General features: G+C 36.6%; 1 protein-coding gene across 1 annotated transcript in view; it reads right to left on the bottom strand.

Annotated features, from left to right (window-relative positions):
• Positions 1 to 557: 557 nt before the first annotated feature.
• The window catches only part of TSBP1 (testis expressed basic protein 1), a 55,433-nt gene continuing 43,480 nt past the window's right edge, over positions 558 to 12,510 (bottom strand). Inside the window, exons 27-29 of the mRNA XM_061146253.1 lie at positions 8,183 to 8,203; positions 7,384 to 7,398; positions 558 to 2,017 (exon numbers count right to left, since the gene is read on the bottom strand). Of these exons, the coding sequence (XP_061002236.1) occupies positions 648 to 2,017; positions 7,384 to 7,398; positions 8,183 to 8,203 (1,406 nt within the window). The 3' untranslated portion in view covers positions 558 to 647. The remainder of the gene's footprint in view (positions 2,018 to 7,383; positions 7,399 to 8,182; positions 8,204 to 12,510) is intronic.

Below are 12,510 nucleotides of genomic sequence, written 5' to 3'. Positions count from 1 at the left end.
TTCATCTCTCTTTTTAGATACATCATATACTACTTCTTCCTTCCTCATGAGGGTATCCCCTTCATCTTCTCATCCAAAGAGGTTGCTAACTTGTATTATATTGTCCACATAAACTTCATTCTGATGCTTAGACTTTACTAAAAAAAACTGTCACATGTATACATACTATGTCATTGTATATGCTACAAGCTACTTGATTTATAGGGACTCTTATTTTTCTGTACACCCCTTATTGCTAGAACAGTGCCTTGCAAACAGATCCACCAGGAGTAATTACTGGTTGGTTGATTGATCAGGCTATCACAAAGATAAAATATTTGTCAGAGGAAATTATTTTAATTTTTAAAATAGAAATGTTTTATTTCAGAAAGTATCCAGTCTTTCTTGACTGAGTAAATCTAAGTATCAACTTATAACAGAGGTGGAAGCTGAGGTTTGTGACTGAAGAGATCTAAAACTTGAAACTTCCGAATAGCAGAAACTCTGCAGATGTATAGTTTAAAGGCAATCTACTATGATACAGATAAGTTAATGGCTAGTATATAACTTGTATTTGGAGGACAGAAGTCATAATAATCAGTTGTCTTATGGGCCTTTTATTTGCCACTGCTCTTCCCTTTTGTTGTACTTTACAAGCAAAGGAAGCTTTACTTGGTTTTGCGCCTTTGTGAGGTTTCCACTTTTTTATCCTTGATTGTCAAGTTATTCTTTCCTAGAACTTTGTCCTTTTCTCCATGACCATTCTTGTTTTTGGCATCATTTTCTTCTTTATCTTTCCCTGAATCTCTCTTTTCATTGTCCTGCTTTTCTTTGTCTTCTGAACTCTCCTTTTCTTGGGCCGTTTGTCCATTTGATATTCTGGTCTCAGTCTTCTTTACTTGGGACCCCTGTCCTATTGGTATTCTAGTTTCACTCTTCTTTACTTGGGACCCCTGTCCTTTTAGTATTCTGGTCTCTCTCTTCTTTACTTGGGACCCCTGCCCTATTGGTATTCTGGTCTCACTCTTCTTCACTTTGGGCCCCTGTCCTTTTGGTGTCTTGGCTTCACTTTCCTCTGTTTGGGCGTCCTGTCCTTGTGGTATTTCAGCTTTACTTTTCTCTACTTGGACTTCCTGTCCTTTTGGTATTTTGGCTTCACTTTTCTCTGCTTGGGCTTCCTGTCCTTGTAGTACCTTGGCCTCAGTCTTTTCCACTTGGACATCCTGTCCTTTTGGTATCTTGGCTTCACTTTTCTCTATGTGGGTGTCCTTTCCTTGTGATATTTCAGCTTTACTTTCCTCTACTTGGGCTTCCTGTCCTTGTGGTACTTTGGCCTCACTCTTTTCTACTTGGGCGTCCTGTCCTTTTGGTATTTTGGCTTCACTTTTCTCTGCTTGGGCATCCTGTCCTTGTGGTATTTCAACTTTATGTTCCTCTACTTGGGCTTCCTGTCCTTGTGGTACTTTGGCCTCACTCTTTTCTACTTGGGCATCCTGTCCTTGTGGTATTTCAGCTTCACTTTTCTTTATTTGGGCTTCCTGTCCTTGTAGTATTTTGACCTCACTCTCCTCTTTTTGGGCTTCCTGTCCTTTTGGAATTTTGACTTCACTTTTCTCTGCTTGGGCGTCCTGTCCTTGTGTTGTTTCGGCCTCATTCTTCTCTGCTTTGGCTTCCTGTCCTTGCGGTATTTCAACCTCACTCTTCTCTACCTGGGCTGCTGCTTCTCTTGGCATTTTCATGTCTCTCACTTTTTCTTGGGATTCTTGCCTTTTCCTTATCTCAGCATTACTGTCCTTTACCTTGACTCCCATTTCTATCTTACCTTTCTGCAACTCAACATCTTGGAAACTGCTTGATTCATTTTTGTGCTCTGCTATCACGACTTCATCAGAATCTGTAAATGAGATTTTCTTCTGTAGTTCTTCCTTGTTTTTTTCTCGGCTACTCTGAAACTTTGTAGTGCTTCCACTTTTTAGAATCTGGGCTTTGGAATCTGATTTTTTTATAAGTTCTCCATCCATGTAACCTGGAAATATAACTGAGCACACAACAAAAGTGCATGATTCAGATATCAAGTATTTTTGTTTTATTCCTACATAAAACTGACAAGTGGAGATAACTTGTGGAGATAACTTGAGATTTTCCTCAAAATATAAAATGGTGGAACTCTATACATAAAATTATATAAATATTGATAACTTTCCAGACTTCTTTCAATAAATCAAAAAATTAATGGAAGAAAAGGTAAAATGTTATCAAAATGAACTGGCATTTGTTCAGTATATTGTGTCTAATAATATTTGATAGCTAATGGAGGATATATTCCAAAAAGAAATAGAATTCAATTTTAGAAAAATTGTAGAAAGCAATGATTGTTTCTTAAAATAGAAAGGAGAAATGCAAAATATGCTTTCCCTATTGAATGAAAGCATATCTAATTAATATGCAAAAGTAATGCTAGTGCTAGATGATAATTATTGAGTGCTTACCATATACCAGGCAGTAATGTTCTGAGCACTTTGTATATATTAACTCATTTAATCCTCACAAAAACCATATAGGGTAGATACTATTACTATTCCTATTTTACAGATTAATAAACTAAGGTACAGAAAGTTTAAATGGGTGTGAATTTGGTCATGAAGTTAGTAGGTGGTGGAGCTGGGATTTGAACCTGAGTAGTCAGACTTCAAAGGTCAGTTTTAGCCAATACCCTAGACATCTGCTAATGCACTATGCAAAAATTTCAAGTCCCTTTTTTCATGTATAGGTAAATCAACTCTGCTGTGTTTCAATTTCTGTGTGTTCTATAAACTTGAATTTGTTAGTTTTTGCCTTTTTTTTTTTTGATGATTTGATTCCCTGGATTAAGAAAAAACAGTATCTGTAGTACTAAGGAAAATTGTGTGGGTTCTTGTCATGAAGCAGAGGCATGCCTTGCTTTGAGCAAATCCAATATTTAATATTTAATGGCATAGTCAAGGCTATGGTTTCTCTAGTAGTTATGTATGGATGTGAGAGTTGGACTATAAAGAAAGCTGAGCGCTGAAGAATTGATGCTTTTGAACTGTGGTGTTGGAGAAGACTCTTGAGGGTCCCTTGGACTGCAAGGAGATCCACCCAATCCATCCTAAGGGAGATCAGTCCTGGAAGGATTGATGCTGAAGCTGAAACTCCAGTACTTTGGCCACCCGATGCGAAGAGCTGACTCATTTGAAAAGACCCTGATGCTGAGAAAGATTGAGGGCAGGAGGAGAAGGGAACAACAGAGGATGAGATGGTTGGATGGCATCACCGACTCAATGGACATGGATTTGGGTGGACTCTAGGAGTTGGTGATGGACAGGGAGGCCTGGCGTGCTGTGGTTCATGGGGTTGCAAAGAGTTGGACACGACTGAGTGACTGAACTGAACTGAACTGAATGGCATAGAAAGAATACTGAATTTAAGACCTAACTCAAAAACATCCCTGTTAGCTGGGTTTATTTGGGTAAATCAGTTAATCCCCAAAGACTTACTTTATTCATATTTAGTCTTTTATACCCACTTTGTTCAGCTGTTTAAGGATTCTAGACAGTGTTTAAGGAGCATGGCCTTTAGAGACAGACTGGTTTAAATCTGACTCCGTACTTGACTAGCTGGGTAATCTTAGGGAAACTTCACTTTCTAATCTGTAAAATGAGAACAGGTACTTCACAGAAGTATAAGTAGCTACTTCACAGAAGTGTAAGGAGGATTAAATATCAATAATATCTAAGTTAAGCAGTCAGTTCAGTGCGTGAAACATAGTATGTAGTGAATAAATCTTGACTATTATTACTGTCACATGAGACAGACACTTGTCTGTCTGTCTCTGTCTCTGATCTATCAAAACTCTCTCTGATCTATCAAGACATTCTTAGTTCCAACCAAATAATTTAGAGAAATGGTTAATTGCATTACAGAAAGATTTACTGCTTATTTAACTATTCAGTTTTTAAAATAGGAAGCTCTTTGGTACATTTAGGATTTGATGTTTGAAAAATTAATATATACATAACTGAATTCTACTAGTTATAAATAAGTGAGATACTTGAATTAGGTAAGAAGGTAACTCAGAATCAAACAGGATATTGTAATTCAGTGTTTTCTGTTTGGTACTTTAAAACTTTTGACACCAAGATAAATATAACATTAAGAACCCTTCAGTAATGCTTTCTGAGCCCTTTTGTATATTTTCTTCCCTAATACTGCTCAGCAAGATATTAATACGGATATTTTACTCTAGAAAAACCCATTTCCAACTTTCTAATGAAAATCAGTGGTAATATATCTTAAGCATTTCTGTATTGAGAAAATCCAGAATATTTTGATTTTGACAGCACTACCAGTGGACACTTTGTTTGGGGGTGTGTTGTGATAAATAGCATGCTTTTCTACTGAACCTTCTAATCTAAAATACCTCTTAGTTACTTCTAACAGTATCTTCATACCCTTGGTTATTTTTCTACTATATATTTTCTACTTTAAAGTTAATTAACAGAAATATATTTTCTAGGATTTATTTTTTAGAAAACTAGTTATCCCATAAAGTGAAATTTACCCCTATTTCAACCTTGAATTGTAGAAGTAAGCCATAGATCATTCTTTCATCAAATTCTAAGTTCGTCTCTCCCTTCTCCTAAATTTCTAGATAATACATAAATCTTTTCTTTCCCTTGAACCACATAATCTCCATATTATAAAAATTTGTAAGCCCTGGTTGAAAGTCCATTTATTGCAGGTAATAGCCTATACAACAAAATTATAGTACAATCAACAGAATTAAAATTTTAGTGATCATTGTATTCAGGCTGATTAAAGACTTTAAATTGGATTAATTTTTACTAAAGCTAAGTGATATCATGAAACAAGTGTCACATTAATAATTCTAATTCTGTGATAGTTAAATAAGGTAGAAAATAGATCTTGGGCTTTGTTGGATATTAATCTTATTAGGTTTTTAATTTAGTGATCGTCAGAGGGAGCACAATCAGATGTAAACTCTAAAAGATCTTTAAGTATTGGAGAGATGAATCATAGTTCTCAGGCTTTGGGTTAAGTTTTGAAAGAGCATATACTTATTAGTTGAAAGTGGAGGTGAGAAAATAAACTCAGCTTGAGAGGATGATGAAGTTTGATGGGCTGATCTGTCTTAAATCTTTCTTTGAGCTATGAATTAAATCTTAACTTCTTTGCACTGAAAATATCATCTGGGAAGAATATGTTTGAAATATTGTCAGTAAGAACATATCTTTCACCAGGAAATAATTTAAAAGATTAATCTGGCAATTAAGAAATATTCATTAAAAATGAATCCCCCTGCAATCCTTCCCATAGCCCACTTTCTTTTTGTTAGGAAAACATACACAGTAGTATCACCTTCCCCATGTGGGGAGGGCATTTGAGAGCTACAGACACCTCAGGACTAGTCTGAATGTATGTTTCTTGTTCTGTGATTCAAAAGAAAATAATTGTCCCTTTCAACTTTGCCTCCTTCCCCCACCCACATACCCACTCTCCTTCTAAGTGTGAACTGAGAAAGAACAGTAAGCCTTAAATATGATTAAATATAAAGACATATTTTAGTTTACAGTGGTTAGAACATTTGAGAGACTTGAAATGTATCTCATGACATTTAAGTATTGTTTCTTATGGTGACATTTTCCACAGTTTTAAGTTATTGTTCTGTTTTGTTTTATAAGATTTCATTGAAGAATTGAGCTCTTAGTTAAATAATGCTGATACAGACAAATCTGAATTTAAAAAAGTTAAAAGCATGATCAATTTAAATGAGATGTCTTCTATTTTTAAAAGGATTCTTTACACATTTAATTATATAACTTTTCTAGTAGGTATATGTTTGTGTTTAAAAATATCTGATTTGTAGATAAGGTTTCAGGTCTAATTACAAAAAAGGCATTGGTGGTTCAGTATAGGAGGCAATGTGTTGATGTGGAAAAGATGTGTACTTGAGAGACACGAAGTCCTGGTTTTAGATCCTGACATTGCTGTTTACAAATTCTTTTAACTTGGGCATGTCTGAACCATTTTCCTGATCTGTAAAGTGGGGGATAATAATAGTTGCCTGGCAGGACTATAGTAGAAATAAGACATACTGTTTTTGAAAATGCGTAGCATACACACACATGCACGCTAAATCACTTCAGTCATGTCCGACTCTGTAGACCCTGTATGGACTATATGGACTGCAGCCTGTCAGGCTCCCCTGTCCATGGGATTCTCCAGGCAAGAATACTGGAGTGGGTTTCCATTTCCTTCTCCAGTTCCTAGCACAGTGCACAGTATATAAGAGGTGCTCAGTACCTACTATATCTCTCAAAGGTAAAGTTATTTAGAAGGCAACAGGAGGTCCATAAAATTTTGTTTTTAAGTAGTTTTCTTTTTCTTATCAATGTGTTTCAGTTGAACTTCATTTATAACTAAAATAGAGTTCTAAATTACCAGCAAAGAGCTAACAGAATTCAAAAATCAATCTTTCATTGTTTTTTCCTGGGAGTCAGTAAGGAGATTCTTTTTCAGAGCCTAGAAGATGGCCAGATACTATAGCACCCTTTTTAAAATCTTAAATTTTTTTTTCTATTTTCTTAGTCCATTATTATTATTATTATTATTATTTTTGAAATGAGAGTTAGAGGGCAGAGAAAATTGTTTTGGCTTTAGGAACATAGTATAAAAAATAGTAAAGTATTGTTTCAAAAATTGATGTCATATATCTACGACATATGTTGGAGAAGACTCTTGAGAGTTCCTTGGACTGCAAGGAGATCAAACCAGTCAGTACTAAAGGAAATCAATCCTGAATATTCATTGGAAGGACTGGTGCTTAAGCTGAAGCTTCAATACTTTGGCCACCTGATGCAAAGAGCTGACTCATTAGAAAAGACCCTCATGCTGGGAAAGATTGAAGGCATTAGGAGAAGGGGACAACAGAGGACGAAATAGTTGGATGGCATCACTGACTCAATGGACATGAGTTTGAGCAAACTCCAGGCATTGGTGATGGACTGGGAAGCCTGGCATGCTGCAGTCCATGGGACCTCAAATAGTCAGACACGACTGAGCAACTGAACTGTACTGATATATGACATAAAGCAAAATTTGTCTCCAGTGTGTTTTCCAGTGGTATTGATGAATAGCAATACCTACAACTTAGTAATCTATCACACTCTTTTGTGTAAACTTATCTCCTCTACAGCAACCTCTCCAAAAATAGTTGCTGAAAGTGTTGGAAAATTCTGGAGAATAGGGACATTTAAAATGACCTTAGAAGCACAAGACTATTTGGGGAGTAAAAACAATCAGGCCAGACAATAACTATAAATAATGTACAATATCAGAGTTGTGAATAGATAATGAACTTACCCATAGGAGATAGTGCTAAAAATGAAACACAAAAGGAAGTCAGTAGGAATTTTGTAACTCAAGAAGAACCCAATTCTCAATGATACCCTTTGTTGGTTGTTGTTCATGTCCGACTCTTTGTGACCTCACGGACGTTAGCATGCCAGGCTTCCCTGTCCTTCACTATCTTCGTTGGTGAATCCAGAAATAGGACTTCCAGGGAGTATAAAGCCCTCTGTTTCTTACTCAGGAATCCTGGTGGCCAAAACTCCATATGCTACTCCATAGAGAAGTAACATTATGCAAACATTAGTAAGCCATTTAGTGGATTTGAATCTGTGGGTAAGTAATATTCTACCAAAATTCAAACAATTTCCCACCTTTCATTATTCTCTCACAAGTCAGATTTTTACCCACTCTACTTCAGTTTGAAAAATACATATCATTAGTCAGTTATCAAAATCATCATCTTTTTCATGATGTCAGTCCTAGGGTTTTGTTTTGGTTTTTTTTTTTAGTAAAAATTATTTATTGCCAGATTTCAGCACAAAGAAAATGGACTCTTTTGTGATAGACTAGCTGGTAATATATACTGCCAATAATGTTTGGTAGTAAATAATCAGGACCAACTATAAAACAGTTATATTTGGTGACAAAGAAAAAATAGAGAAAAGGAAATAAAAATAAGAGAAAATCACTTATTTAAGAAATACTGATTACTCTAAGGTAGAAGAACTTGGAATACAAAAATATCTGGGAACAAAAACTCAAAGTATCTAGACATAGAAATGGGTAAGGCAAGGAAATGATCCAAACTTACTGACTTTTCCAGAACTGTCCACTGAAAGAGACAAAGATAAACACAGCAGTAGGTATTGGGTTTCCCTTCTTCAACCCTCAATCCTCTGCACTGGTTGCAATCTGTGTCATGAACAATTAAGTTCTATTTATTTGAATATGGAAAACCTTCCTTTCCCTTCCTCCTTCTCTTGGTCTGTTGTGATTAGCTACTTTATTTAAAGATGTTTTAATGAATATATATATAATTGAAATACAACATTTTGCAAATTTGAAATATACATGTTAATTTGATATATTTTATATATTATAATATGACAGTCTTTGCAGGATCATTAGCAACTCTGTCACACTACATAATGATCCTTTCTTTTTAGTGGTTGGAATTCTTATGTTGTAGTCTCTTAGCAAGTTTGACAGTTATAGGTTTGTTGTCTATATTCATTACACTGTGTATCAGACCTCCAGATCTTATTTACTACTTGTTGCAAGTTTGTATCTTTAAGCATCTCTCCTATACCTGCACCCCCAATTCCCTGGTAACCACCATTTTACTTCTGTGTTTGACTAGTTTGACTTTTTTAGATTCCACATATAGAGTACATGTAGTACTTTACTTCCTCTGTCTCTCACTGACCCACTTAGCATAATATACTCATGGTCCATCCATATTGTTGCAAATGGTGATATGTGCTTTCTCATGACTGTGAATAATATTTCACTGTATACATACAGTCATACCTCAGTATTTGTGGGAGATATTTTATTCTCTGCACCCCATGCCCAAATCCATGGAGCTCAAGTTTCTTATTATAAAATGGTGTCATATTTGCATATAACCTATGAACATCCTCCTGTATACTTAAATCATCTCTAGATTTATTATAGTACCTAACACAGTGTAAATGCTGTGTAAGTAGTTGTTTGCATGTGGCAAATTCAAGTTTTGCTTTTTGGAAGTTTCTGGCATTTTTATTCCCAAATGTTTTCTATACATGGTTGGTTGAATATGTAGATGTTGCACCCATGGATACAGAGGAATAATTGTATGCCACATCTTCTTTATTCATTCATCCATTGATGGGCACTTGGGTTGTTTCCATATCTTGGCTATTGTGAATATGATGCAATAAGCATTGGAATATGTATATCTCAGTGATATCCTGTCTCATTTCCTTTGGGTATATAGCAGAAGAGGCATTGCTGGATAATTTGGTAGATCCACTTTTAATTTTTTGAGGAATCTCTTTATTGTTTTCCATAGTTATTGAACTAATTTACATTCCCATCAACAGTGTACAAGGGTTCCCTTTTCTTTGCATCCTTGTTACACTTGTTATCTCACACTCTTGAGTATAGCCATTCTACCTGGTGTGAGGTGATACACCATTGCTGAAGAGACTATCTTTTTCCCATTGGGTGTGCTTTGCTTCCTTGTTGGATATTAATTGACTGCGTATGTGAAGGCTTAATTCTGAGCTATTTGGTTACATTGATTTATTTTTATGCCAGTACCATACTGTTTTAATTACTATAGTTTTGTAATATAGTTTGAGATCAGGAAATGTGACATATTTAGTTTTGTTTTTTCCCATCAGGATTTGAGTTCTTTGTGATTCCATACAAATTTTAAGACTTTTTTTTTATCTTCTATTTCTGTGTTGAATATGAAGAATACCATTTTAATGGGGATTGTTTTGAAAGTATAGATGGCTTTGGGTAGTGTGAACATTTTAACAGTATTAATTCTTCTGATCCACGAACATTGGGGATGGCTTTCCATTGTTTCTTCTTTGATTTTTTTTTAGCAAAGTATTAATAGTTTCTGTTGTACAGATATTTCCCTTCTTTGGTTAAATTTGTTCCTAGATATTTTATTGGCTTTGACATTATTGTGAATGGGAAAGTTGTCTTTATTACTTTTTCAGTTGTTTCACTATTAGTGTGTAGAAGTGCAATTGATTCCCAAATGTTGATTTTGTATTGGAAAAGTGAAAGTGAAAATGAAGTTGCTCAGTCGTGTCTGACTCTTTGCGACCCCATAAACTGTAGCCTACCAGGCTCCTCCATCTATGGGATTTTCCAGGCAAGTGTACTGGAGTGGTTGCCATTTCCTTCTCCAGAGGGTCTTTCCAACCCAGGGATCAAACCTGGGTCTCCCACATTGAAGGCAGATGCTTTACCATCTGAGCCACCAGGGAAGCCTTTGTGTTGGAAGCCTTACTGAAATTGTTGACTAGTTCCAAAAGTTTTTTGGTTGCATCTTTGATATTTTCTATATATAAAATCATACCCACTATACATAGTGACAGTTTTACTTCTTTCCTGATTTGGATTTCTTCTATTTCTTTTTGTCCTATCCTATGATCTGTCTCTGAGAGAGTTCCAATTGCACTTGAGAAGATTGTGTATTTTGTTGCCGTTGGATGGAATGTTCTATATATGTCTGTTAAGTTCATTTGGTCTAGCTTATAATTAAATTCCAGCACTTCTCCGTTGATTTTCTCTCTTTATGATCTATCTATTGCTGATAGTGGGATATTGAAGTCTCCTGCTGTTACTGTATTGTTGTTTCTTTCTTCCTTCAATATTATAACTGACAATATATTTAGGTGCACCAGTGTTGGGTGCATATATATTTACAATGGTTACATTTTCTTGATGTAGTGACCCTTTCCTTATTATGTAATGACTTTGTTTGTCTCTTATTACTGTTTTGACTTAAAGTTTATTTTGTCTCGTGTAGTATATCCAAGCCAGGCTTCAACAGTACGTGAACCATGAACTTCTAGATGTTCAAGCTGGATTTAGAAAAGGCAGAGGAACCAGAGATCAAATTGCCAACATCTGTTGGATCATCAAAAAAGCACGAGAGTTCCAGAAAAACATCTACTTTCTCTTTATTGACTACACCAAAGCCCTTGACTGTGTGGATCACAGTAAACTCTGTAAAATTCTTAAAGAGATGGGAATACCAGACCGCCTGATCTGCCTCCTGAGAAATCTGTATGCAGGTCAAGAGGCAACAGTTAGAACTGGACATGGAACACAGACTGGTTCCCAACAGGGAAAGGAGTACGTCAAGGCTATACATTGTCACCCTGCTTATTTTACTTATATGCAGAGTACATCATGAGAAATGCTGGACTAGATGAAGCACAAGCTGGAATCAAGATTGCCGGGAGAAATATCAGTAACCTCATATATGCAGATGCCACCACCCTTATGGCAGAAAGTGAAGAACTAAAGAGCCTCTTGATGAAAGTGAGAGAGGGGAGTGAAAAAGTTGGCTTAAAACTCAACATTCAGAAAACAAAGATCTGGTCCCATGGCATCTGGTCCCATCACTTCATGGCAAATAGATGAGGAAAAAGTGGAAACAGTGGCAGAATTTATTTCTTTGGGCTCCAAAATCACTGCAGATGGTGACTGCAGCCATGACATTAAAAGACGCTTGCTCCTTGGAAGAAAAGTTATGACCAACCTAGACAGCTTATTAAAAAGCAGAGACATTGCTTTTCCAACAAAGGTCCATCTAGTCAAAGCTATGGTTTTTCCAGTAGCCATGTATGGATGTGAGAGTTGGACTATAAAGAAAGCTGTTGCTGCTGCTGCTGCTAAGTCGCTTCAGTTGTGTCCAACTCTGTGTGACCCCATAGTCGGCAGCCCACCAGGCTTCCCTGTCCCTGGGATTCTCCAGGCAAGAACACTGGAGTGGGCTGCCATTTCCTTCTCCAAAGCATGAAAGTGAAAAGTGAAAGTGAAGTCGCTCAGTCGTGTCTGACTCTTAGTGACCCCATGGACTGCAGCCTACCAGGCTCCTCCATCCATGGGATTTTCCAGGCAAGAGTACTGGAGTGGATTGCCACTTCCTTCTCCAAAGAAAGCTGAGTGCCGAAGAATTGATGCTTTTGAACTGCGGTGTTGGAGAAGACTCTTGAGAGTCCTTTGGACTGCAAGGAGATCCAACCAGTCCTTCCTAAAGGAAATCAGTTCTGAATATTCATTGGAAGGACTGATGTTGAAGCTGAACCTCCAATACTTTGTCTGCCTGATGCGAAGAACTGACTCATTTGAAAAGACCCTGATGCTGGGAAAGATTGAAGGCGGGAGGAGAAGGGGATGACAGAGGATGAGATGGTTGGATGGCATCACCGACTTAGTGGACATGAGTTTGAGTAAACTCTGGGAGTTGGTTATGGACAGGAAGCCTGGCGTGCTGCAGTCCATGAGGTCACAAAGAGTCAGAAATGACTGAGCGACTGAACTGACTGAAGTATGTCCACCTCTGCTTTCTTTTTGTTTCCACTTACATGAAGTATATTATTCTGTCCCTTCACTTCACACAGG

The sequence above is a fragment of the Dama dama genome, chromosome 7, assembly GCF_033118175.1.
Source record: "Dama dama isolate Ldn47 chromosome 7, ASM3311817v1, whole genome shotgun sequence".
NCBI lineage: Eukaryota > Metazoa > Chordata > Mammalia > Artiodactyla > Cervidae > Dama > Dama dama.
This window is presented reverse-complemented; position numbering and strand designations above follow the sequence as displayed.